General features: G+C 40.6%; 1 protein-coding gene across 1 annotated transcript in view; it reads right to left on the bottom strand.

The window, feature by feature from the left end:
• Positions 1 to 25,740, bottom strand: part of ankrd13c (ankyrin repeat domain 13C) — a 94,147-nt gene that overhangs the window by 25,448 nt on the left and 42,959 nt on the right. The window contains exons 5-9 of the mRNA XM_059984348.1: positions 15,394 to 15,439; positions 8,765 to 8,831; positions 6,642 to 6,786; positions 5,685 to 5,816; positions 3,368 to 3,529 (exon numbers count right to left, since the gene is read on the bottom strand). Coding sequence (XP_059840331.1) covers positions 3,368 to 3,529; positions 5,685 to 5,816; positions 6,642 to 6,786; positions 8,765 to 8,831; positions 15,394 to 15,439 — 552 coding nt within the window. The remainder of the gene's footprint in view (positions 1 to 3,367; positions 3,530 to 5,684; positions 5,817 to 6,641; positions 6,787 to 8,764; positions 8,832 to 15,393; positions 15,440 to 25,740) is intronic.

Here is a 25,740-nt window from a genome sequence, read left to right as displayed (position 1 = left end):
GATAGAGCTCTTATAGATAGCGGGGTCAAGGGATATAGGGAGAGGGCAGGAACGGGGTACTGATTGTGTATGATCAGCCATGATCACAGTGAATGATGGTGCTGGCTAGAAGGGCTGAATGGCCTACTCCTGCACCTACTGTCTATTGTATGTTTCTTAAGTGTTTTATATGCATAGAAAGGTAAAATATGTACTATATACCAAGAAAAATGTTTGCCTAACTGAAGCTAAATAATACCAGATATACCTGTTCCAACTTCAAATCCGACTTAAAGACGGACTCAGGAATGGAACTCATTCATAACCCAGGGACCGCCTGTACTTTTAAGTAATTGCTAGATTACTTATAATACAGGCAGTCCCCGGGTTACGTAAGAGTTCCGTTCCTGAGTTGGATTTGTACGGAAGTTGGAACAAGTACATTCGGGATTATTTAGTGTCAGTTAGTCAAACGTTTGTCTTAGTATGTAGTATATATTTTACACTTCTATGCATACAAAACACTTAAGAAACATATGTATTTCAATAATTAAACCACTGCATTGCTTAGTAATAATCGCAGCTTTCACCGGGGCAGTGCCTTTCAAATGCTCCATTATTCTCACTTTATCTATTATCCTTTAAAATTGTTCCGATCGTTGACCGACTGTAGCCTAACGCTTTTCCAATGACCGATGGCATTTCACCTCTTTCAAAATGCTTTATTATTTCCACTTTATTTTCAATCGTGTTTGCTTCCCATCAATGGAACAGAAACACTGTGGGCAGTGGGTCCCTAGCTCTGCTGGCTCCCGAGGTCCGCTGGGTCCTAAGGACCACCGCACTGAGACAGGCTAAATGGGATAAATGGGGGCTGTGCTAGGTTTGGGTATTTGATCATCCACAATATTCCATGTGGGAATTTAAACTGGAGGTGGCAGTGCCTCTTTCTTTGAAAAACGAGGTCAAGTTGCGAGCTCGACATCAACCCAGCACGAATGGTACCGGAGTCACTGGATAGACATCAACCCGGCATGGGAATGGACTATCACTGGATTGAACACTGGATACTCCGTTCTTCAGCCCGGCGCTGATCTCACTGCGCCACCAACCGACCGGAGTGGGGGGGGGGGGCGTGGCCAGGGTCAGGGTGAATCTTACTAAGAAAAATTTAAGTCAAATACAAAGTTATGCACTCACAGTGTCAACAGCAAAGACTTAAAATGGCAGACGGCATTCTCCTTACTTGGTTCGTAAGTACAAGTTGTCCATAAGTCGGACATTCGTAACTCAGGGACTACCTGTACCTAATACAATGTAAATGCTATGTAAATAATTGTTATACTGTATTGTTTAGGGAATAATGACAGGAAAATATAGTCTGTACATGCTCAAGCAATGAGTGCTGGAGAGAGAACTTCCCAGTTTTCCCGATCTGCGGTTGGTTGAATCCATGCATACGGAATCTGCGGATAAAGAGGACCGACTGTATAGCATTTACATTGCATTAGGTATTATAAGTAATCTAGAGATGATTTAAAGTATACGGGAGGATGTGCGTAGGTTATATGCAAATACAACACCATTTTATATAAGGGACTTGAGCATCCGCGTTTTTTGGTATCCACCGGAGGTCCAGAAACAATCTCTCGCTGACAAGGAGGGCCGACTGTATTTATAAATCAATTTGCTAAGCCCTGTTTCAGACATTATGTTTGGAATTTTGGATCTATAAGCTACATAGCTAAAAGAATTGCTGAGCATGACATGCATCAGATTAAGTTAAGAACAAAAAAGCTGAGTGGGCCAACTGTATGCCTGTAAAAAAAAATACATTTAATAATGAAGTCTGCCATGATCAATTCAAAACTGCAAGTACTTAATCTCAGCTAACCTAAACTTTCAATATTTAACCTCAGTTACAATCAGTGAACTAATGGAGTATCAACTTGTGTGCATTCTTACATTCTTATGAAACTGATAGTGAAGAATATTTTCTCAATTAGACTGCTGTCTGAAAAGATGCAGAGAATGGCTACAATACAAAGACTTTGCATCTTGATGGCAAATCACTTAACATAACCATATCATGCATTATTTGTGAAAAAAACATTTTTCAACAGTAATTTTACTTGGAGGTAAAGCTATTGTTTGATAAGATCACTCCAAAAATTTATTCATTATATTGTATGACATACAGTTAACTCTACAGCAGAGACCAGATAAAACTGGGCTGCTAAAGTGTACAGCTCAGAAGTAGAAACCTAATTTTGTGCTTAAAAGGATTTCAAGTACATTAAAGATACTTATCGACTATAGAGAATAGAGAAAGGACTCAAAACTGCTGTTCTGGTCAGAAGCAGGCAAGATGAACACTTGACAACATGTTGATACCACTGTGAATTTAAAATATGGACTTCAATTTAGAACAAGCTGGGCTCAATTTAAAGCTTGAGGAATTTGCAATTATTTATCTCTGGGCTGTATGCAACTTAAGCTTTATAATGTATAGGCCAGCTTAATCAAAAAGCTGCAGGTGTGAAAAAGACTGTTCACTTTGCTTCCATTCTTCTCTCCACCCCGTAAACCCCCCCCCCCACCCCAAACTACTTCAGTTCTCTATTTAATCGCTCCTTGCAGATTTTGCTAACGTAAAATTGGAATTTGAAGCCACAAGCCATCCACAGATATGATCCCAAACTGTGCCTCCACCTTCCAATTCTTACTAACTTATATTATCTCATTAAGACTTAAATATCGTAACATATTATTTTGCTACCCACTTCCTCACCAGGATATTTCTGGGTGTACATACTTTTGGATAACACATTAAAGTAAGACTTGTCTGCTTTCGCAGGTGGATGTACTCGCTCCTGACACTAATCCACTGTCTTGTCTGCTGAGAGCACTTCAGGATGCACGTCTTGTTCTTGGAACATCCAAGCAAGCATGCTGATACATACAGACATTACAGAAAGAACATTTATTTTTAGTTTAATCGTACTAATGAGGTGTGATAGGATTTCATTCACATATAACTGAACCATGTGGGATAAAAGTACTGGTGGTGATGAGGGAGGCCACAAGATCCTTTTCAACACATTGACAAGATTTCATGTAATACATTGCCAGAAATATTTTAAAACAAATTCCTTAACAATAAAAAGAATTTTTGTATCAGAGACATAACCTTAGCTTTGAAGTGATTTAACTATAACTATTTCTGAACTTTATTTGTAATGGAATACAAATCAGTGGGTATATTTATGAATATCATGCACTCCATATATACCACAGTAAAGAAAATCAAATGTCCCTTAAAATTCCAAATCCTACATTGTTCTTACTTACCCCTCAAAACAAAACCACAGAATAGAATGAAACTTACCTCAAAATTTTGCTCCATTAAGTTTCCTCCTTTGCTCAGACTTTCCATGATAGCCTTATTTCTTAGAATATCCTCCTCACTAAGGTGCTCACGCCGTTTTCGGGATTCCAGAACAAGCCCATTTACAGAATAGAAGTCTGCCAAGAAGTTCCCAACTCGCTCCTAGAGAATATTTTCCCCAAATTTAATCAGTGACTTTATTTGTGTACAGTTCATATTAGCCAAATCTTGTTTGCTTACACAAACTAATACAGCACAGTAAAAGGCCCTTTGGTCCATGACATCTGTACCAAGCATAATGCAAAGTCAAGCTAATCCATTCTACCTGAATGATTCATACCCTTCCACTCTCTGAATATTCACGTGCCCATCTAAAAGTCTCTTGAACACCATTATTTTAACTGCTCCTACTACCACTCCTGGCAGTGTATTCCAGGCACCTGCCACTCCATATATATATAAAAAAACAACTTGCTCTGCACATCCCATTTAAACTTTCCCTGTTTCACCTTAAAGCCAAGACTTCTAGTATTCAATCCTAGGAAAGTGATAAACAGGCTATGCTTCTCAGAAGTTTATAAAATTTATAATAGGTCTCCAATGCTTCAGAGAACCTTAACCTTTAGAAAATAGTAACTGGTAAGCTTCTATTCTTATACTTGCAGGCAAAAACGTAAAAAGCTTCACACCAGTTTTTGTCCAATTAAAAAGCAATCAGTTCTAAAATTTTTGTGATTGCTTGTAGACTAGAATGAAAATACCTTTTCCTAGATGTAATCTCTTTCAGCACAAGAATCTCAGAGTTTCTTCAGTTCCAGCCTATTTTCTCTAACAGCCAAATCACTAAACTGTGGATGAAATCCCTTCTCTTGCTTCCTTTGTGATCTTTCTCAAGTTATCTCTGAAGAAAAATTAAGAATTCTGCACAAATGCAAGAGTTTGCTTTTATTATGTGGAGGGCAGGGTCCTATCACGGTACTGTATGCTTCAAATCACAAATTGCAGAATACCAAAAGTCAAGACAACAGTAAAGAGGTAAATGGCAGAAATGGACAGGTAGGTGGATACAACATAGAAATAACACTTTTGGGGGAGAAGGGCAATTATACAAAATTGAAGGTAGGAAATAGGGTCACACAAGAATCAGAATTTATATCAATATGCAAATAAAAATTATTTGTGGGAAGAATAATTAATCTACATGAAATAGCATTACAGAGATACATTAATAAAATTATAAAATGAGCAAATAATTCGTATTGGATTTCTACAAGGGGTTCCAACATTGTTTTGAAAAGTAAAACCGAGATAGTCTATTACTTGGATAAAAATGTTGAGCAGCAAAAAAATTCTAAAGTACAAGACAAATACATAACTCAATTAAGTTGCAATGCAGATAAATAGGCAAAAATAAAGCAAATTAGGGCTTACTTTTTAAAAACACAAAATTGCCAAACTTAAATTGTTTACGAGTAAAGAGTACCATGCACATTTCTCCTCCGTATATGGTCAAAGGCAAGGGAAAGGAAAATTAATTAGGTTATCCAAGAAATGTTAGGCCATACCCAGCAGGAAACTGATCAGACACAGTCTCTTCACTTGAAAGGAGAAGACCATGTCTCTAGTCATGTGCCCTTGAACTGGTTACCAAATGATTAAAAAAGGGGTGCAGGAAAAAAAAACTCATGCAATGAAGCAAGAAAATGGGAACCTCTACTACAAGTAGTTATGGAGAATAGTACTTAGGCTAGTCAGATGCTAAAGGACAGGAAGAGGTTTAAATGGTATGCTGAAGCAGTGACACCAATGTGGATGATGCCAACAGACTCAATATACTGATTAGAGAGGCTAGCTCTGTTATAGGAATCAAAATGGACCCGCTAGAGGCTGTGTCAGAACAAAGAACCCTATGGAAAATGTTGGCAATTCTGAGAAATGTTTCTCACCCCCTGCATGCCACCTTGGCTGAACAAGGAGCACTTCTGGTAATAGACTCAGACCACTGGCGGCTCTGAAGAGCACTATATGAGGTCATTCTTGCCCTCAGCCATTTGGCTCTATAATGAATCAACCTGTAGCTGGGAAGTGATGTCCCCCTCCTGTTAGACTGTTCTAGGTAACATTTTTTATTCTTTCTTCCTTTTCTTCCAATATTTGTACATTTGTATATTTATATCTGTACAGAGTGGGTTAAATGATCTAATGCTCATTGAAATATCCAGTTTTGATCCAATATAAACATGAATATATTGGAAAGCTTTATTTTTATACCACAGAGCTTTAATTAAAAAGTCAGTTAACACAAAAACCATCATACTGTTTTATCTTCTCGGAAAAGCCAGCCAGTCTGTGCTCGTGCAAAAGTAATTGACTTTGTAGATAATGTTGCTGAGTAAATATCACTGCTCATCAAAATATCCACCTCCTCTTCAGTTTCCATCTCTGATTCCTGAAATAAAACCATAAGAGAGAAACCAGAATTATTGTTCACTCAATTAAACTGCTAAAGATAAACTATGATCATGTAGCATTAAGATTCCAATTCTCTATGTGCACTGAAAAGGCAACTTATTTACAGCATAGATGAACAGCTATTTGTACTTGACAGCTGTACAAATTATTTTAAATTATTTCATTTTCTGGACTGAGCTTCATTAATGATCATTAATTCACTATTCATTTCCACTCTGACCCTTCTTTATGTGGATTCTTGCACTATTACAATGAGATATCTGGTGCCAAGCTGCATCAGCCCTTGCCCTTCCCTTGGATAACATCAGCGTCATGGAGAGGGGAGACTTGCTGCATGGGCAATTGCTGGTCTTCCATACAACCTTGCCCAAGCCTGCACCCTGGAAACCATTCCAGGCGCAGATCCACGGTCTCGCGAGACTAATGGATGCTACCACAATGAGGCTAAATGCAAGTTTGAGGTACAATACCTCATCTTCAGTTTAGGCACTCTGCAGTTTCTGACTCAATATTATGTTTTTGAACTTTAACATTCTTTCTGCAGCAGAACTAGCTATTTATGCCTGTCATTACTTTGGCCGAGTTTTCCTTAATCAACACTGGCCTGCATATCCCACAGCTGTACCATTTGCAATACATTATATGGACAAAAACACAATGTGCTTATAACTGCCCCATTAAATTATTTGAATTGACCCCATCAGTGATACTTCCTTTGTTGTACCCATCCCTCCTACACACATTTCATATATAGACAGACTTGCTATTAGATTGAATAGTATTAAAATAGCATAAAACTCACCTCATGGTGTATTCGCTGATAAACTTTTTGCTCATTGTCTAATACTACGAAAGATTCAGAAGGTGCTGAATCACCATTGAAAATGAAGCTTAAATCTCCACGTTGGCATTTCATATCAGTAAAGTCTATTAGAGTTGTGTCAAGCCTGAAAATGCACGTTAAAATCATAACTATTAACTCCATATTTAACTGCCGAGCAATCCAGTTACACTGAAATGCTTTAAAGTCGTGGTTCTCAGGGGTAGTAGGGAAGAAAAGGCTGGTCTTATCAATGATATCAATATCTTAATGACGAATCTTGTATTCTTAAGTGCACATACTATATAGCATTGATTCACAAACCTGCTTGTCCAGGTAGACCCACTGTTTCTGTTTGCTCCTGCCACACTGAACTCATACAGACATACTTTGACTGTTTTATCCCCCCCAGTTCAGTCCCTTCCCACCCACATCTGCAACACCTCACACACTCTTGATCTTTTCAAGGATTTTAAGTTCCCTGGCTTCCATCTTATTTTTACCATGGATGTCCAATCCCAATAGATCTCCACCCCCACCAGGACAGCCTGAAAACTCTTCATTTTTTTTCTGAACACCAGACTTAACCACTTCCTCTCCACTACTACTCTCCTCTGCCTAACTCATATCTTCCACTTCCTTCAAAAAGGGGTAGCCATGAACACTCACATGGGGCCCAGCTGTGCCTGTCTAGTTTTCGGTAACATGGAACAGTCTATGTTCCAAACCTACACTGCTAAATGTCCCACACTTTTCCTATGCTACAACAACTGCACTGGTGTTGCTTCCTATACCCATGCTGAACTCGTCGACTTCATCCACTGTGCCCTCAAGTTCACCTGGTTCATTTCTAACACCTCCCTTCACTGTCTTGATCTCACTGTCTCCATCTCCAGAGACAGCTCATCTATTACAAACCCACGGACTCACAGCTACCTCGACCATACCTCGTCCCACCCTGCTACCTGTAAAAACGCAATCCCCTTCTCTCAATTCCTCCATCTCTGCCACATCGGCTTTCAGGATTAGGCTTTCATTCTAGAACGAAGGAGATGTCCTCTTTTTTCAAAGAAAGGTGCTTCTCTTCCTCCACCATCAACGCTGCCCTCAACTGCATCTCTTGCATTTCACACATTCATAGCACTGTCTAATGTCCACAAGATCCACAAACCTGCTTGCCCAGGTAAAGCCGCTGTTTCATCTTGTTTTTGCCCCACTGAACGCATATCGGCATACATCCACTTCCATTGTTACCCATCCTCCTGTCACCCTATCATAGATAGGGTTCCACTTGTCCTCACCTACCATGCCATCAGCCTCCTTGGCCAGCATGTAATTCTTCAAAACTTCAGTCGCCTCCAACAGGATCCCACCACCAAGCACATCTTTCCGTCCCCTCCCCCCCCCACCACTTCGGGCTTTCTACAGGTATCACTCTCTTCATGACTCCCTTGTCCATTTGTCCCTCACCACCAACTCCCTCCTGGCACTTACCCTTGCAAGCGGAACGAGTGCTACGCCTGCCTCTACACCTCCTCCCTCACTACCACTCAGGGCCCTAAACAGTCCTTCCAGGTGAGGCGACACTTCACCTGCAACTCTGTTGGGATCACTTGCTGTGCTCCTGGTGTGGCCTCTGTATATCGGTGAGACCTAAAGTAGATTGGGAGACTGCTTTGCCAAGCATCTATGCTTAGCCCACCAGAACCGCGAGGGATCTCTCTTTGGCCACCCATTTTGATTCCACTTCCCATTCCGATACGTCCATCCATGGCCTCCTCCACTGTCATAATGAGGCCACATTTAGGTTAGAGGAGCAACACCTTATATTCCATTGGGTAGCCTCAAACTTGATGTCATGAACATCATTTTCTGAAACTTCCAGTAATGACCTCCCACTCACCATTTCCCATCCCCCCCTTTCCGTCTCACCTCATCTCCTTGCCCGCCCTTTGCCTCCCCTCTGGTGCTCTTTCCACACACCCCCACCTTTAAGTTCTTCTAGCATTTTGTGTGTTTGCTCAGATTTCCAGCATCTGCAGATTTTCTCGTTTGTAATGCCTATACCATTATTATTAAGAAATTAGGACACATGATAAACATACCTGATGTTTATACCCTGTTTGTAAATTTTACAAGCATCTGAAGGCAGAATTCTGGAGAGTAAAGGCACTATAATAAAGAAAAAATAAAACAGGAACAATGAATCTAGCAACTGCTACACTTAAATTTTATATATACAAAAATCAATAGTAACTGAAGAACAGTGTGGTTTTCAGTCTTTAATTCATTAACAAGTTAAGTAACAAATAATGCAAAACATTAAATTTTAAAAACAATTAACTTGTAAAAATTTTGTTTAAATCACTAATTGAAGCTTTGGGGATTTGAGTATTTAAATTCTGCCTGAAATTTGTGCTCACATTACACAAGCATAGCACGTAACACAAAGGACCAACACTAAGCTAGGACTATGACTCATGCGCAGAACTAACTAATGCAGCTCACATTTGAATGCTAGATCTAGTCTGTTCCCATACCTCCTGGCACTGCATTACATACTCCAACTTTACCAGAAACCCCCATTCCAAGTTCTCTGGCTCTTGGCCTTCCCATCAATTAGAACAGTTACTTTCTTCCTTGTCTGTCTACACCCCATTTGATCCCCTACTACCTCCCCTATTCTTAGAACAGAATCAGAATAAAGTTTATCACTGACACATCATGAAATTTGTTGTTTTATAAAATTATGATAAATCACAATAATCAAATAAATGATGCACAAAAAGTGTTCACAGATTCACTGACCATTTAGAAATCTGTTGGTGGAGAAGAAACCATTTCTAAAACATTGTGTGGGCTTTCAGCCTTCTGTACCTCTTCCTCAATAGATGGTGAAGGCCCTTAATAATGGATGCCACTTTCTTGAGGCATTGTCTTTTCAAGACGTCCTCGACCTTGCTGAGGGCTGTATCCATGATGGAGATGGCTTAGTTGACAACCTTCTGTTACCTCTTGTGATCCAATCCTGCACATTGGAGCCTCCATAGAAAGCACTGACAACCAGTTAGAATGCTCCATGGTACATCTGTGGAAATTTGTTAGAATCTTTGGTGACATACCTAACCTCCTCAAACACCTAATGAAGTCAGGCTGCTGGCATGCCTACTTTGTGATAGTATTAGTTTTAGGTCCAGGGTAGATCCTCTGAAGCCCAGGAACTTGAAGCTGCTCACCGTTTCCACTGCTACCCCCTCAGAATGAACTGGTGTGTGCTCTCCTAACCTCCCCTTCCTGAAGTCCACGATCAATTCCTTGGTCTTGCTGATGTGTCCAAGGTTGTTGTGGCACCATTTAACCAAACAATTCATCTCACTCCTGTACACCACTTTGATACTATCCGAGATTCTACCAACATTAGACTGCTTACTGTCAATTTGCACTGACTGTAGTCTACCTAAAAGGAAGTAAAGTTGCAGGAAGACATACAGAGGCCCTGGATTTGGAGCTTGTTGATAGGGTGATGGTGTTGAACGCTGAGCTGTAATCGATAAATGATACACATTTAGATGCTCCAAAGCTGAGTGGAGAACCAGAAAGATTACGTCAACATAGACCTGTTGTAGTGGTAGGCAAATTGCTACTGATCCAGGTTCTTGCTTAATTAGGAGTTAATCCTAGTCATGACTGATTCTTCAAAGCACTTCATCCCAGTAGGTGTTGAGGTCTACCAGGCAACAGTCGTTCAGGCAGTGCACCTTGCTCTTCTTGGGCACTGACATGACTGATGCCCTATTCAAGCAAGGGGAAACTTCACCTGCAAACAGAGGTTGAAGATGTCCATGAATATTGAAGTCAGCTGGTTGGCATAGGTTCTCAGTACCTATTGCAGTGGAAGCCAATTCTCTGGATGCTTTCAAGAAAGAGTTAGGTAGAGCTCTTAAAGATTGCGGAGTCAAGGGATATAGGGAGAAGACAGGAACGGGGTACTGACGTGGACGATCAGCCATGACCACATTGAATGGTGGTGTTGGCTCGAAGGGCCGAAAGGCCTACTCCTGCACCCATTGTCTATTGTCAGTACCCTGCCAGATAGACAATGTTGTGCCTTTAAGATGGGTTATTCTTCAAGAAGAAAACCAGCGAACTACATGCTGAAGAGCCCAACATCACTGGCAGAAAAGTTACTCGAACAGATGGACATCATCGACCAGCACTTAAAAAGGCAAGGGCTGAATCTCTGATCAAGTTTCCCTTCAAGAGGCGTACTTTTAAAACATTCTAACGAACCACTAATTTAATGATACCCTGAAGGGTTCAGTGAACTCAATTCTTAGGATACAGGTGATGAAACATTTAAGTGGATGAAAGTACAGCTTTACGACTCTAAGTGAGATTGAAATACTGAGGTGTAAAACCTCCTCTACCCAATATTTTGTTAGCAAATGTACAGTCACAATAGAACAAAATTGAGGACCAAATGGTAAGATTGCTGTAATGAAGGGAAATGAGGGATTGCTGCATTCTATGTCTCACGGAGGCATGGCTCACTCCAGACAAGCCGCTTATGTAAGTAAGACCCAAGGGCTTCTCGATACACAGTATGGACTGGACTGCAGATTTGAAGAGGGCAAGAAGTGGGGGGGGGGGGTCTGTGTTTCATGATAAACTCTTTGTGGTGCTCAGACGTAGTGGTCTTGTTGCACTCTTGTCCTCCAACCTGGAACATCCAACTGCCCGTTCTACTTGCCAAGAGAATTCTCCTTTGTGATCCTGACTGCAGCTTACATACCACCAATGGTAAACAAGCTCAAGGTATTGAGTGCAGTGGTAAGCAAACAAGAAACAGCCTACCCCGATATCTTTTCAATCAGGCTTGTTCGAAGAAATCGCCACCCAATTATCATCAGCACATCACCTGCAGCACAAGTGGTCCTAACCAACTTGACTACTGTTATACTACAATTAGGAATGCCACCTAGATCCATCCCCAGATCACATATTGGGAAATCTAACAATCTGGCTGTCCATCTTTATCTGCATACAGGCATAGGCTAAAGAGCAGGCTCCAGAAGTAAGGACAACGAAGAGGTGGTCATGAGAGGAAGAAGAATAGCTATGGAACTGCTTTGACTTAGTGAACTGAGCCGTATTCAAGGACTCAAGAGACTCTGAACAAGTATGCCATGACTGTCACAGACTTTACGAAGTCAGTCATTAACAAGTGCATCCCCACAATATCATTTAGAGTCTTCCTCAACCAGAAGCCCTGGATAAACCAAGAATTCCAAAATCACATGAAGGCTAGATCAGTGGTGTTCAGATCTAGTGACCAAGTAGAAGAGATTCAGATACAACCTGCATAAAGCCATCTCACATGCAATTCTGGACTAAATTGGAATCAGAGGATACTCAACGGCTGAGGCACAGCTTGAATGCCATCACCTCCTACAAAGTAAAACCAAGTGACATCTTCCAGCTTAAGATGGCACTGGTGAAGCACAGCAACAACTTCCTGTCAGCAAATACAACTATTACTTTATTAATCACAATTTCTCAAAAATGATCAGTGCAATCAATAGCCTGTAATGCCCCTTTTGAAAAAGAGCTTTGGAATTGCCTGTAAGACCTGGCATTTTTGTGGTGTGAACTGAAGTCTTGAAGGTGCAAGATGTTTATGGCATGGCTTCTACGGGTCGAATTGAGGCAACGGGACCTAGGCCCAAGAGCAGGGAACAAGCCAATGTCTGACTGCTGGAGCAGACTTGGGTGTGATTGGAAGCAGCAGAATTGAAGTGAAGCAGAACTGAGTTAGCAGAGCCCTGGCTTGAGAGCAAGGAACAAGTCAAGAGGTGACAGATTTAAGCTTTAGGCCAAATTGGAGTGGTTCGGTACAGGCAAAATCGAGGCGGTGGATCCCAACTGCAGTAGAGTATCAAAGCGGCAAGGCCCAGATCTATGAGCGAGGGGCAACCCACTGATTGGCTGATTTAAGTGTTGAGCAAGATTGAGAAAGGTCAGGGTGCTGTGCCGGAGGCGAGGGATGGACCAGTGTATAGCTCGCTGGTCCATGAGCTTTATTTGTCTCTGCTCTAAACTGAGGCTGTGGCCTGCAACTAACTGACTCCTGGATTGACTGTGACTGGCTTCGGGGCTGTGGACACACTTTTGATAACTTCAATTCTGAATGTTATTAGCTTTCTTTTATAGTTTGCACGATTTGATTCCCCCCCGCCAAACTAGTGGTTTGAAAGTTTTTTTAAAAAATGGGTTCTATTGGGTTTCTTTGTTTTGTGGCTGCCTATAAGGAGAAGAATCTCAAGGTTGTATATAGTACACATTATTTGATAATAAATGTACTTCAAACTTTGTTGTGTGGTGGAAAGTATACTGACTGGTTGCGTCACCACTTGGTAGTGAAACACGAATGCCCTTGAATGGAAAAACCTACAAGAAATAGTGAATACAACCCTGTCCATATTGGGTAAAGCCCTCCCCACACTGAGCACATCCACAAGGACTGCTGTTGTAGGAAAGCAGCATTCATCAAGGACCCCCAAAAACCAGGCTATGCTCTCTTCTCTGAACTACCATCAGGGAGGAGGAATAGGAGCCTCAGGACCCATATCACCAGGTTCAGGAACAGTTATTATATAACCCACAACCATCAGGCTCTTGAACCAAAGTGAGTAATCTCACTCAACCTCAATCACCCTATTATTGAACTGTTCTCACAGCCTATGAACTCACTTCCAAGGACTCTTCATATCAGGTTCGAGATTTATTGCTTATTTATTATTATCTTTACATTTTGCATTTGCGTAGTTTGTCATCTTTGGTTGTCTGCCTTATGTGCAGTTTTTCATTAATTTTATTGTGTTTTTATTTACTGTGAATTCCCACAAGAAAATAAATGTTAAAGTTGTATATGGTGACCTATAGATAAATAGACACTTTAATGATCCCAAAAGTAATTAGTGTCATACACAAATATTAGGAGAAGTAAGAAAGAATACAAAAAAAAAGTTAAATGAAACAGTCTAACAGGATGGGGTTATCAGTTCCCTGGCTATTGGTTGACTCATTACAAAGCCTAATGGACAAGGGTAAGAATGACCTGATATAGCACTCTTTGGAACAGCACAGTTGTCTTTGTTTATTACTAGAAGTGTTCCTCTGTTCAGCCAATGTGGCACAGATTGCCAGGATTTTCCAGAGGGTCCTTTGAGCCTGTTGGCATTACCTATGTTGACATTATTGCCCCAGCAGACCACCATATAGAAGATTTTACTGGTGATAACAGACTGGTAGAACATGTGAAGGAGAGGCCTGCATACTCCAAAGGACCTCTCTCTCCCCTCAGAAAGAGGCGGCAACTCTGGCCCTTGTACACAGTCTCTGTGTTGGTACTCCACTCGTCTGTCATCCAGATGCACCCCTGGGTACTTATAGGTCCTCACCATCAATAGTAACAGGGAGCAGTGCAGGCTTAGTCTTCCTAAAGTCCATCACCATCTCCTTTGTCTTACTAATATTGAGCTGCAGATGATTCAGCTTGCACCATTTGACAAAGTACATGTACTTTAATAATGAATTTACTTTGAACTTTGATTAGGGACAATCATCATGAACTTGGTGTGGTGTTTTTTTTTAAAAAAGTGACTAAGATGATTGATGAAAGCAAGGTGGTAGATGCAATCTACATGGTCTTCAGCAAGTTTTGACAAGGTCCCACATGATAGGTTGGGACGAATGTTAGATCACATCAACCGGATATAAAATTGGCTTGCTGGAAGTCAGGGATGGTGGAAGATGAGTTTTCAGATTGGAGGTCTGATGTTGGGTTCACTGCAGCTCATCATCTGTTAATGATTTTGGATGAGAATGTAGGTGGCAGATAAATTTGGAAAGTGAGCTAAAGGAATGGTAGATGGAATCTAACCTCAGCAAATGTGAAGTGTTGCATTCTTACAAGAATAACAGGTTAAACTAGAAGAGGGCCCAATGATGCAGAACAGATAGAACAAGGAGTATAAGTATACCAGTTACTAGGACTAGAGGGTTTGAACTCCCCCTGGAGTGCAGAAGCCCTTTGAGGTATATAAAAACATGAGTGGCATAGATAAACAATTGTCACATCTATTTTTCAGGGCAGGGAATCTAAAACTAGAAGGCATAAGTTTAAGATGCAAGGAGAAAAATTTAAGAAAACCCTGGGGAAACATTTTCACACAGGATGATGGACATGTGGAACATGCTATTCGAGGAAGTGCTAGAGGTGGATTCAACTACGTTTAAATGGCATTTAGACAAGAACACGATAAGAGCAGGTTAAAAGGATACTGGCCAAACATAGGCAGCTAACTTGGATGAAGTGCCCATTTCCAAGTTGTGTATCTCAATGACTTTTGATTCTATAATCGTGCCTGCAGCTGAATATTATACTCCAGTAGCAACTGAATAAGTGCTCTGAAGATTTATCACAATCAGCTAGTTTTAATTAACTGACTTCTTGTTTCTTTTTTAAATGAAGCCTGGTATCTTCCCGGTCATTTTAATACTTGTTTCCTTTTTCAGAAATGTTTCCTCTATTGTATACTACCACACATGATTAAAATAATATTTGCAAACTGCAAAACAAATGTATTCTACACAATAATCTTAAGCATGTTAGAATATTAATAATACATTTTAAAAGTTTGAAATTAGTACAGAAAATATGGAAATCACTTACCCCAGCTTTGAAAATCCCAGTGAAGCTCTAAATAGAAATCTCCCAGCTGAAAGAGATAAAAGCAATGTTACCTGTTAAATAACAAATCTATTATCTTTTTCATTTGTGAATAGGGGAAACTCAAGATTGCCTGCCATCATTGTCTATCAATTTACTATGTTTTGAGCTATAGCATTCAATATGTTTATTCAGTAATTCTCCAATTTGCAAATTATGAGCACTCAAATAATCTGAATCATGCCATAATAACAATCTCCCCAATTATAACTGAGGAGAAAACAAAAGGACTGATAAAATTGATCTACCAAAGACCAGCATAGATTAGATTGTTGACTAGCACTCTTCTTGTACCTTAATGATTCTAAAGCATTAGAACAGAAAGACAACAAAAGTTAAACAGAAAATATTGCAGCACTCATCTGGTCTAGCAGCATCTGTGGAACGAGAAACAGTTGGTGGTTCAGGTTCAAGACCCTTTATCATACCTGGGAAAAGTTTTATTTTCTAGCAGAGAAAGTTAAGATGAGTAGAAAAGGGACTATCTTCAGGTTGATTTCTTTTTTTTTTGTTGCAACTAGCCTGACTGAGATACCCCAAAAGCTAACTTATACTAATTGAGAGAAAAGTTGAACAGTGCAGTTTTAAAGGAGAAGCAAGACAGAAACCTGGAGTACGTAAACAAGTCTTTAAGTGGCATAAATTAAACTACACTGCTAGTGGCGATTCTAAGGTATGGCAGGTATGGCACGTACCCTGGGTGCCACTTTAAGGGCACTGAGCAGTTTCTATTAAAGTCAGACAAGCCATCCTCGGATAGTCTTATTTCAGAGCATTGTGTAGGAAGACCATGAAACATTTCTTCATGAAGGAAAGTGGAGCTGAAGGATGGAAGAGATGAAAGTTGGAGGCAGAGGAAGCCAAGTAGAGCAAGTTCTTCATGCCCTTCTTTGAAAAGCCCAGAACATGCTGATCGACACGTTCCATGGAGTCGCCTGCACCTGCTACGTCTGTTAGAATCTGAAAGTGGATCAAGTACAAATACGTCACAAACCAAGGATGAAGTCAAGTCAGATAAACCCGAGTATGACGAGATTAAGAGTGAGGCTGCCACAGAACGTGGACATGACAGGAGGGGAAGATGATGGTGGTGTTGGTGATGCTGAGTTTACTGACAAGATTTTATCTGACAACACTGAACCTAGTAAACTGGATGGTGTCAAAGAGCCTCAAACTGTCATACCAGGAGTGATTGAACAGCATAACACTGGACTTCTGAAGTTCGACAAGGATACTAGAAAAGCAATTCTGCCTGACACATTGAGAACAGAAATAAAGCTGTGTTTGAAGTACTTCCAGAACAGTGAGGGGCCTTTTCTATCAACAAATAACCGCTCAATGAACAAAACTTGGTTCATGAGGAAATCGGGAAATGGTCGTGGTGAGGAAGTGACTCGCTCGTGGCTGGTCTATTCCCCTTCTAAAAAGTCTGCATTTCGTATCTGTTGTCTTCTCTATTTCCGGTCAGACCATCAATCCTCATTGGAGCAGGAAAGTGGATTTAACCAGTGGAAAGCACCTGAAAGGATTAGTGTTCATGAAAATGCCAAGAATCATCGGGAATGCTTCACACAGTGGAAAGAAATGGATAGAAATTTAGCTGGAAACAGGAGTTATTGACACAGTATTTCAGTCACAGATTGAGAAGGAAAAGCAGAAGTGGCGTGATATCTTGACGAGAATCCTTCACTGCATAAAATTCCTTGCGACTCAGAACCTGGCTTAGCGAGGACTCGGGGAGTCACTTCAGCTAGATGATGACTCCAATGTGGGAAATTTCCTTGGCTTACTGAAACTATTGGACATTTTTGACCCTGTCATAAAAGAACACCTCACTCATTTGGAAAGTCATCCTGGATCCACGTCTTGTCTTTCACCGGGTGTCCAGAATGAATTCATCCACATGATGGCACCCACTGTTCGCCAGAGTTTACTGAGAAGTATTCGTAAAGCCAAGTACCATGGTTTCATGTTCGACTCGACTCCTAATCAGGCACACAATGAGCAGATGTCAGAAGAAGTGAGGTATGTGGAAGTTGATTTTGAGGGGAAAACAGTCCATGTTAGAGTCCTTCCTTGGTTTTATCCAGATAAGCCAGAATGATGCTGAGAGCTTGGTTGAAGACACCTTGATACAGCTAGAGAAGGACGAAATGGAGCTAAAAGATTGTCGGTCACAGTGCTATGTCAACGCTGCTGTGATGGCTGGACACAGTAGTGTTCATCAAAGAATGTGAGAAAAACAACTTGGCAGTGTTTGTGAATTGCGACAATCACTCACTCAACTTGGTGGGTGTACATTCAGCCAAGCAGGATACAATGATGATCACACATTTTGGAACCATCAAAGCTCTCTGTGTGTTTTTCTCTCATTCAACACAGCGCTGGGAAAAAACATAAAAGCACCGTGTTTGTGGTTGTTAAGTCGGAGTCTGAAACCAGGTGGAGTGCAAGGGCAGAAGCAGTGAAGCCCGTCAACAAGTACCTTGAGGAGATACTTCAAGTTCTCCAGGACGTGATAGACAATGAAAATGAGACCAGTGAAACAAGAAGTCACAAAAGGCAGCTGTACAACCGCATGTTGAGTTACGATTTTCTGATTTTGCTAGGATTTTGGAGCAAAGTACACATTCGCATTGACCGTATTCAAAAAGGCTGCAGGATCCAAGCATGAACTTCCACGATACTGCCCTGGATTTGAAAGCTCTCCAAGATCATTTTTGTGATGAAAGAGAAGTGTTGGTCGGTGAGTCAAGAATGGAATATTGAAGTTGAAAGATGTCAGAGACAAAAGAAACGAATGGCTGATGAGAACTCGAGAGTTGCTGGGTTGACAACCAAGGAGGAAATGGAAAGAGTCATGAAGGGAACACTCGACCGTCTTCACAGAGAATTGGACGAAAGGTTTGCTCATTTGCACGACACTGATGCCAAGTTTGGGTTCCTTCTCAATGTTGAGGGACTGTGTTACGGTGTCGACAGTAACGACCTAAAGAAGTAGTGCGAAAATTTGGGCAAATTGTACAGCTCTGATGTTGATGGACAGCAGCTATATGAAGAAATTTTGGATTGCAGAATGGTGCTATCAAGGCGGGTCAACATGAAAATATCAAGACCTGAGGAGCTTCTTGAATTTAATGTTTAGTGTGGAGATGAGAACGTTTCCCCCAATCTTCGCATTGCTATTCAGATAATGCTAACCATCATAGTTTCCATCACCAGCTGTGAGAGATCATTCAGCAAGTCAAAACTAATACTTTCATATTTGAGAGCCTCCATGGGTCAAGGCAGACTCTGATCTTGCTCTGCTGAGTGTAGAAAGAGAAGAAACTGAAAAAAACAATTCCCATCAGTGAAAGCAAGGAAGGTGTAGTATTAATTTTCATGTAGTTCCATAATTTGTTAATTAAATGATTAACAATCTTGACTTGTATTTTTGAGCTGATATTATGGTAAAGTTATCTGAAAGATGGGTGTCAGATGTTTGGACAGGGGCACAATTCCCGTGCTTGCTATAGGCGCTATTTTCCATAGATACGCCCCCATACACTGCTGTCCTCCATGTACACTCATGCCAGAATCTGTTCTAACTCCATCTACAAGATGATGTCACTGCAGTGGTCTACATCTCAAATAATCATGGTTTAGAGTACAGAAAGGAGATAGGAAAGTTTAGCAACGTGGTGTCATGACAATAACCCTTCACTCAATGTCAACAAAAAAGCTGGTCATTGACTTCAGAAAGGGAGTAGTGCACATAAGCCAGTCTACATCAACAGTGTTAAGGTTTGTGGGGTTGAGTGCTTCACATTCTTACGTGTGAATAATACCAATACCCTGCCCTAGTCCAACCATGTTGACATCACTGTAAAAAAAAACTTACTAACATTTTGTTTGCATAATGGCTTGAAATGGCAACTGCTCTGCATGTGTTCACAAGGAACTGCAGAGTTGTGAGTACAACTCAGCACATCACGAGAACCAGCTTTCTCCTGCATGGACTCTGTCTGAAGTTCTTGCTGCCTCAGTAAAGCAGCCAGCCTAATCAAAGACACCAACCCAAGACATTCTCTCTTCTTTGCACTCATCAAGGAAGAAGATACAAATGCCTGAAAAGCACCTATCATCAGACTCAAGGACAGCTCCTATTCCACGGTTATCAGATTTTTGAACGGACCTCTTGAATACCAAGTTGGACTCTTAGCCTCAATCTACCTCATGAACTCGCATTTTGTTTTACCGCACTACGCTTTTACAGTAACATTTACACTTTACTCTGCATTGTTATCATTATACCTTATTCTAGCTCAATGCAATGTGTGATGAATTAATCCGTATAAGCAGTATGCAAGGCAGGCTTTCAGTGTACCTTGGTACATGAAATAATAAACCAATGCAACAGGTTAAAGCATATGGAATTCTGGGCTTTATAAGCCAACAAAGAGTACAATAGCCAGTAAGTCAAACAAAATGCACAAATTATTTGTTCAACCCCACTTGATATATTGCATCTAATTATACCCTGCACCATAGTCCAGGGTATAAAAAGGTTGAAACAGCTAGAGTAATTCTCCTTACAGTAGGTCAAGCCAAGATAGTAAGAGCACATAAAAATTCAGAAAAGGCAGGCTCACATCAAATGGAAAAATTACAAGAGATGACTCCAGGATGGAGACATATTCAGTACTTATAATACAGCTTGAAAGGATGATCAAAAGTGAATTGGACATATCACACAGGAAAAAAGATAACTGGCAGGAGAGCAGGACCAATTGAGATGCTGTTGTTGTAGAAACGTTGCACTGAGCTGTTCTCTCTTTAATGACTACAATGATTTTTCCCAACTGCCTGAACCCAATGTCAAACATATCGAGCTTCTGGTACACTAAACAAATGTACAGACTTATCAAATCATTCACTTAATACCTATTTTTTGTCTTTTCATTAAACAGTCTGCTTGACCCACAGATGGAGTTGCCTGGTGAAACTGAGAAAAACTGAAGCAAACTTTTATTTTTAAAAAAACTTTTTTTAATTGAGTTTTCAAATAATTACAGAAATAAAAGAAAATATATGAAAAAAATATATACCCTCCCCTCCTCCCCCCCTAACATCTCTATAGAAAAAAAAGAAAGAAAGGAAAAAAAAGAAAGAGTGCCTGGATATCGGAAGATCCCCACATGCTCCACGGAGTTCATAATAACTTTAGTATAAATATTTATTTCTTTCCCCAAATAACCAATTATTTCATCTTCGGAGCACCTATATATTTAATCCTGTCTTTTGTAAATAAGGGTGCCAAATTTTCAAAAATGTTTCATATTTATCTCTTAAATTATAAGTAATTTTTTCAAGTTGAATACAGCCATAAATTTCCTTCTTCCAACGATCTATACTTAAGTATGTATCCGATTTCCAAGTAACTGCAATAGCCTTTTTGGCTACTGCCAGTGCAATTTTTATAAATTCTTTCTGATATTTATTCAATTTGGGTTTCGGTTTTATCCCTTCAATATCGCCTAGTAAAAATAATATTGGATTATGTGGAAGTTGCGTTCCAATAATTTGTTCCAATAAAACTCTTCAATTTGTCCAAAAAGGTTGAATTTTAGAACAAGACCAAGTAGAATGTAAAAAAGTACCGATTTCTTGGTTACATTGGAAACACTGATCAGATAAATTTGGGTTTAATTTATTTATTTTTTGTGGTGTGATATATAATTGATTTAAAAAATTATACTGCACTAATCTTAACAGGATATTTACTGTATTTGTCATACTATCAAGACATAGTCTTGACCAATTTGTTTCTTCAATTTTAATACTCAGTCACTTTCCCATTTTTGTCTTGACTTATGGACTCCTTGTTTAATTGCCCGTTTTTGAATCAAGTTATACATACAAGAGATAAATTTTTTAATCTTTCCTTTTCGAATTAAAGTTTCTATTTCATTAGATTTCGGCAATAACATTGTTTGACCTAATTTTTCTCTTAAATAAGCCCTTAGTTGGAAGTAACAAAAGTGTCGTTTGATACTTCATATTTATTCTTTAATTGATCAAATGACATTAATATACCTCCTTCAAAACAATCTCCTATATATCTAATCCCTTTTTGAAACCAATTATATAAAAGTTGATTATCCATTGTAAAAGGAATAAGTTTATTTTGAATTAAAGATCTCTTTGCTAATAAAGATTTATTTGTGTCATCATCAACATTTATCTTATTCCATAAGTCAATCAAATGTTTTAATATAGGAGATTCTTTCCTTTCCCGTATCCATTTAGATTCCCATTTATATATAAAATCTTCTGGTGTATTTTCTCCTATTTTATCTAGTTCTATTCTAATCCATGCTGGTCTATCTTTCTTAAAAAAAGATGCAATAAATCTAAGTTGATTTGCTTTATAATAATGGAAGCAAACTTTTAAGACAGTAGGATAGGAAGAGAATGTGAAAGAAATATTCTGATCTAACTTCCCAAAAGTTATTTTTTTTTAAAGTGACCTTTCCAGCAATGTACACATTTACTAACATTCCTGCACAAGGGTGTTACTGGCAAGCAAGTATTTACAGCACATCTCTAAGTGTCCTTAAGGCAGCGGTGAGCTAACAATCTGAATAGCTGGAGTCCTTCTGAAGGTACTTCAACAATGCTTTTAGGAAGGGTGTGCCAGGATTTAGACCCAGAAATGGAGTGGCAATATATTTCCAAGTAGGAATCACAATCAGGCTTAATATTACCGTCCTACATGTGAAATGTGTTGTCTTGTTGCAGCAATAGTGCGAAGACAGAATTACTACAAACTATAAAATAAATAAATAGTGCAAGCCAAAAATGAAAGAGGTGGAGTTTGTGGACTGTTGGAGGGAAGAAGCTGCTCCTGCATCACTGAACATGGGTCTGAAGAGAGGAATAATGAGAAAAGGACATGTACTGGATATTGAGGGCTCATCCTTTTTGAGGTACTGCCTTCAAAATATTCTTCAGGATGGGAAGCATTGTGCCAGTGATGGAATCTAAAATCCTCTTCACCTCTTGTGACCTTGTGCATTGGAGACTCCATATCAAACTGTGCTGCAACCAGTTAGAATGCTCTCCACCATACATCTATACAAATATGCACAGAATCTTTGGTGACAACCCACATCTCCACAAACTTCTAACAAAATAGAGTAATTGGCATGATAATGTTTGTAATTGCAAGTCAGAAAGATATGCAATTTAGAGGGCAATATGCAGATTGTGACTGTGATTTTCATATGGCTGAAGTGCTTGCGCCTCATTGGTCAGAATTTTCAGGTGCCACAGTAGCTAAAGCTAGTAAATACAGTGGCATGCAAAAGTTTGGGCACCCTGGTCAAAATTCCTGTTACTGTGAATAGTTGAGTCGAAGATGAACTGATCTCCAGAAGTCATAAAGTTCAAGATGAAACATTCTTTTCAACATTTTAAGCAAGATTAGTGTATTATTTTTGTTTTGTACAATTTTAGAGTGGAAAAAAAGGCGCACCATGCAAAATTTTGGGCACCCCAAGTGATCTGGGCTCTCAGATAACTTTTACCAAGCTCTCGGACCTTCATTAGCTTGTTAGGGCTATGGCTTCTTCAGTTATAATTAGGAAAGGCCAGGTGATGCAAATTTCAAAACTTTATAAATACCCTAACTCCTCAAACCTTGTCACAATAATCAGCAGTCATGGGCTCCTCTAAGCAGCTGACTAGCACTCTGAAAATTAAAATAAATGATGCCCACAAAGCAGAAGGCTATAAGAAGATAACAAAGGGTTTTCAGGTACCCATTTCCTCAGTTCATAATGTAACTAAGTATTGGCAGTTAACAGGAATAGTGGAGGTCAAATTGAGGACTGGAAGACCAAGAAAACTGAGAGAACTGCTCATAGGATTGCTAGAAAGGCAAATCAAAACCGCTGTTGACTGGAAAAGACCTTCAGGAAGATTTATCACACTCTGGAGAGGGGGTGCATATTCTACTGTGCAGCAACACCTGCACAAATATGACCTTCATAGAAGAGTCATCAGAAGAAAACCTTTCTTGCATCCTCAACACAAAATTCAGCATCAGAAGTTTACAAAGGAACATCTAAACAAGCTTGATGCATTTTGGAAACAAGTCCTGTGGACTGATGGAGTTAGAATAGAACATTTTGGATGCAATGAGCAAAGGTATGTTTGGAGAAAAAAGGGTGCAGAATTTCATGAAAAGAACACCTCTCCAACTGTTAAGCACGGGGGTGGATCAATCATGCTTTGGGTTTGTGTTGCAGCTAGTGGCACAGGGAACATTTCACTGGTAGAGGGAAGAATGAATTCAATTAAATACCAGCAACTTCTGGAAGCAAACGTCACACCGTCTGTAAAAAAGCCAAAGATGAAAAGAGGATGGCTTCTACAACAGGATAATGATCCTAAACACACCTCAAAATCCACAATGGACTACCTCAGGAGGCACAAGATGAAGGGTTTGCCATGGCCCTCACAGTCCCCCGACCTAAACATCATCGAAAATTTGTGGATAGGCCTCAAAAGAGTAGTGCATGCAAGACGGCCCAAGAATCTCACAGAACTAGTAGCCTTTTACAAAGAAGAATGGGCGAAAATCCCCCAAACAATTGAAAGACTCTTAGCTGACTACAGAAATGAGGCCATCTTTTACTCGCTTAGCTATTCACAGTAACAGAAATTTTGACCAGGGGTGCCCAAACTTTTGCATGCCACTGTATATACATTATACATGTGGTATACGTTGCAGCACCTAGACACCAGTAATGGATGCAAATGTTTTGGATGGTGGATGACGTGTCAAAGGAAAAATTTGCTAGATGGTGTGACTTAAAAAGTTGAGTGAAAGAAATTAATATTAACATTTAAAAATAGTAAATCAAAACTATTAAGATATTAAACTATATTCATTTGACTTAATACTGGAAATTAATTACAGCCTCATATCATCCCCCTATTCAAAATAGACATCCTCTATGCCTTTAGATGTTAGTTTGATGTTGTGTCACCAACATCAACTGCACTTCAATGAACTACCATTTAAAAATATTTTCCTAACAAAGAACAGAAGTCATTTCCTCCCCCACCCTAAAGTAATCCTGTTTCATGGTGTACTATTGTGGCGACCCACTTCCTAGCGTACTCGAACCGGCTCACAAATAGCCAGCGTGCCGGCATAAAGGCCAGTCCCAAAAGGGCGCCAAGTCTGCTTCACCAGCAAGGGGAAAAGCCCGCGCATGGGACAGGACTGCGAATACGTGCCCCCTACAGCATCCACGCGTGGGGAAGGCAGGATCAGGAAGGCTTTAAAGCTAGGCCGCGAAGTTCAAATAAAAGCTTTTTATAACTGCAGTTCATCGACTCCGTGTCATTACTTCAGCGCTGCGTGTAGCACACCGCTACAATTGGTGACCCCAACAGCCCAAACGATATTTGGGCCGAAGATGAACGACGCCGCATCTGTTCATGCAGTTTCATTGCAACTGCCAAGCTTCTGGACGCTGCGACCTCACCTATGGTTCCAGCAAGCAGAAGCCCAATTCCACGTTCGGCAGATAACCTCGGAGAACAAACTTTACTACTACGTGGTGAGCTCCCTCGACCAGGACACAGCAGTCCAGGTTGAAGAGTTCATACAGTCTCCCCCAGCGGTTGGCAAATACACGGAATTCAAAGCCCTGCTCATAAGGACTTTCAGACTCTCACGGCGCGAGCGGGCTGCCCACTTACTGCACCTGGATGGTTTGGGGGACAGACCGCCATCGGCTTGGATGAATGAGATGTTGTCTCTGGCCGGAGGACACAAGCCCTGCCTCATGTTTGAGCAGGCATTCCCGGAGCAGCTGCCCGAGGACATCCGCCTGCTGCTGTCCGACGCGGATTTCAGCGACCCCCGGAAGGTGGCAGCCCGGGCGGACTTGCTGTGGAAAGTCAAGAAGGAGAGTGGGGCGTCCATCGCACAGATCACCAGGCCACGCTCCCAGCAGCAGACCAGACCAGGCCCGGCAGCAGAGCCAACTAGCCCTAGAGGGAGGGGTGAGGAGACCAATGAACAATGGTGCTTCCACCACCAGCGGTGGGGCGCAGAAGCCTGCTGCTGTTGCCCGCCCTGCAAGTTCCTGGGAAATGCCAGGGCCAGCCGCCGCTGTTGGCTACGGCGGCTGGCCTTCGGGATAGCCTCTTGCATATGTGGGACAAGCGGTTGGGACGCCGTTTTTTGGTCGACACTGGTGCCAAGATCAGCATCTTACCTCCAATGAG

The sequence above is a fragment of the Hypanus sabinus genome, chromosome 11, assembly GCF_030144855.1.
Source record: "Hypanus sabinus isolate sHypSab1 chromosome 11, sHypSab1.hap1, whole genome shotgun sequence".
Classification (NCBI taxonomy): Eukaryota; Metazoa; Chordata; class Chondrichthyes; order Myliobatiformes; family Dasyatidae; genus Hypanus; species Hypanus sabinus.
This window is presented reverse-complemented; position numbering and strand designations above follow the sequence as displayed.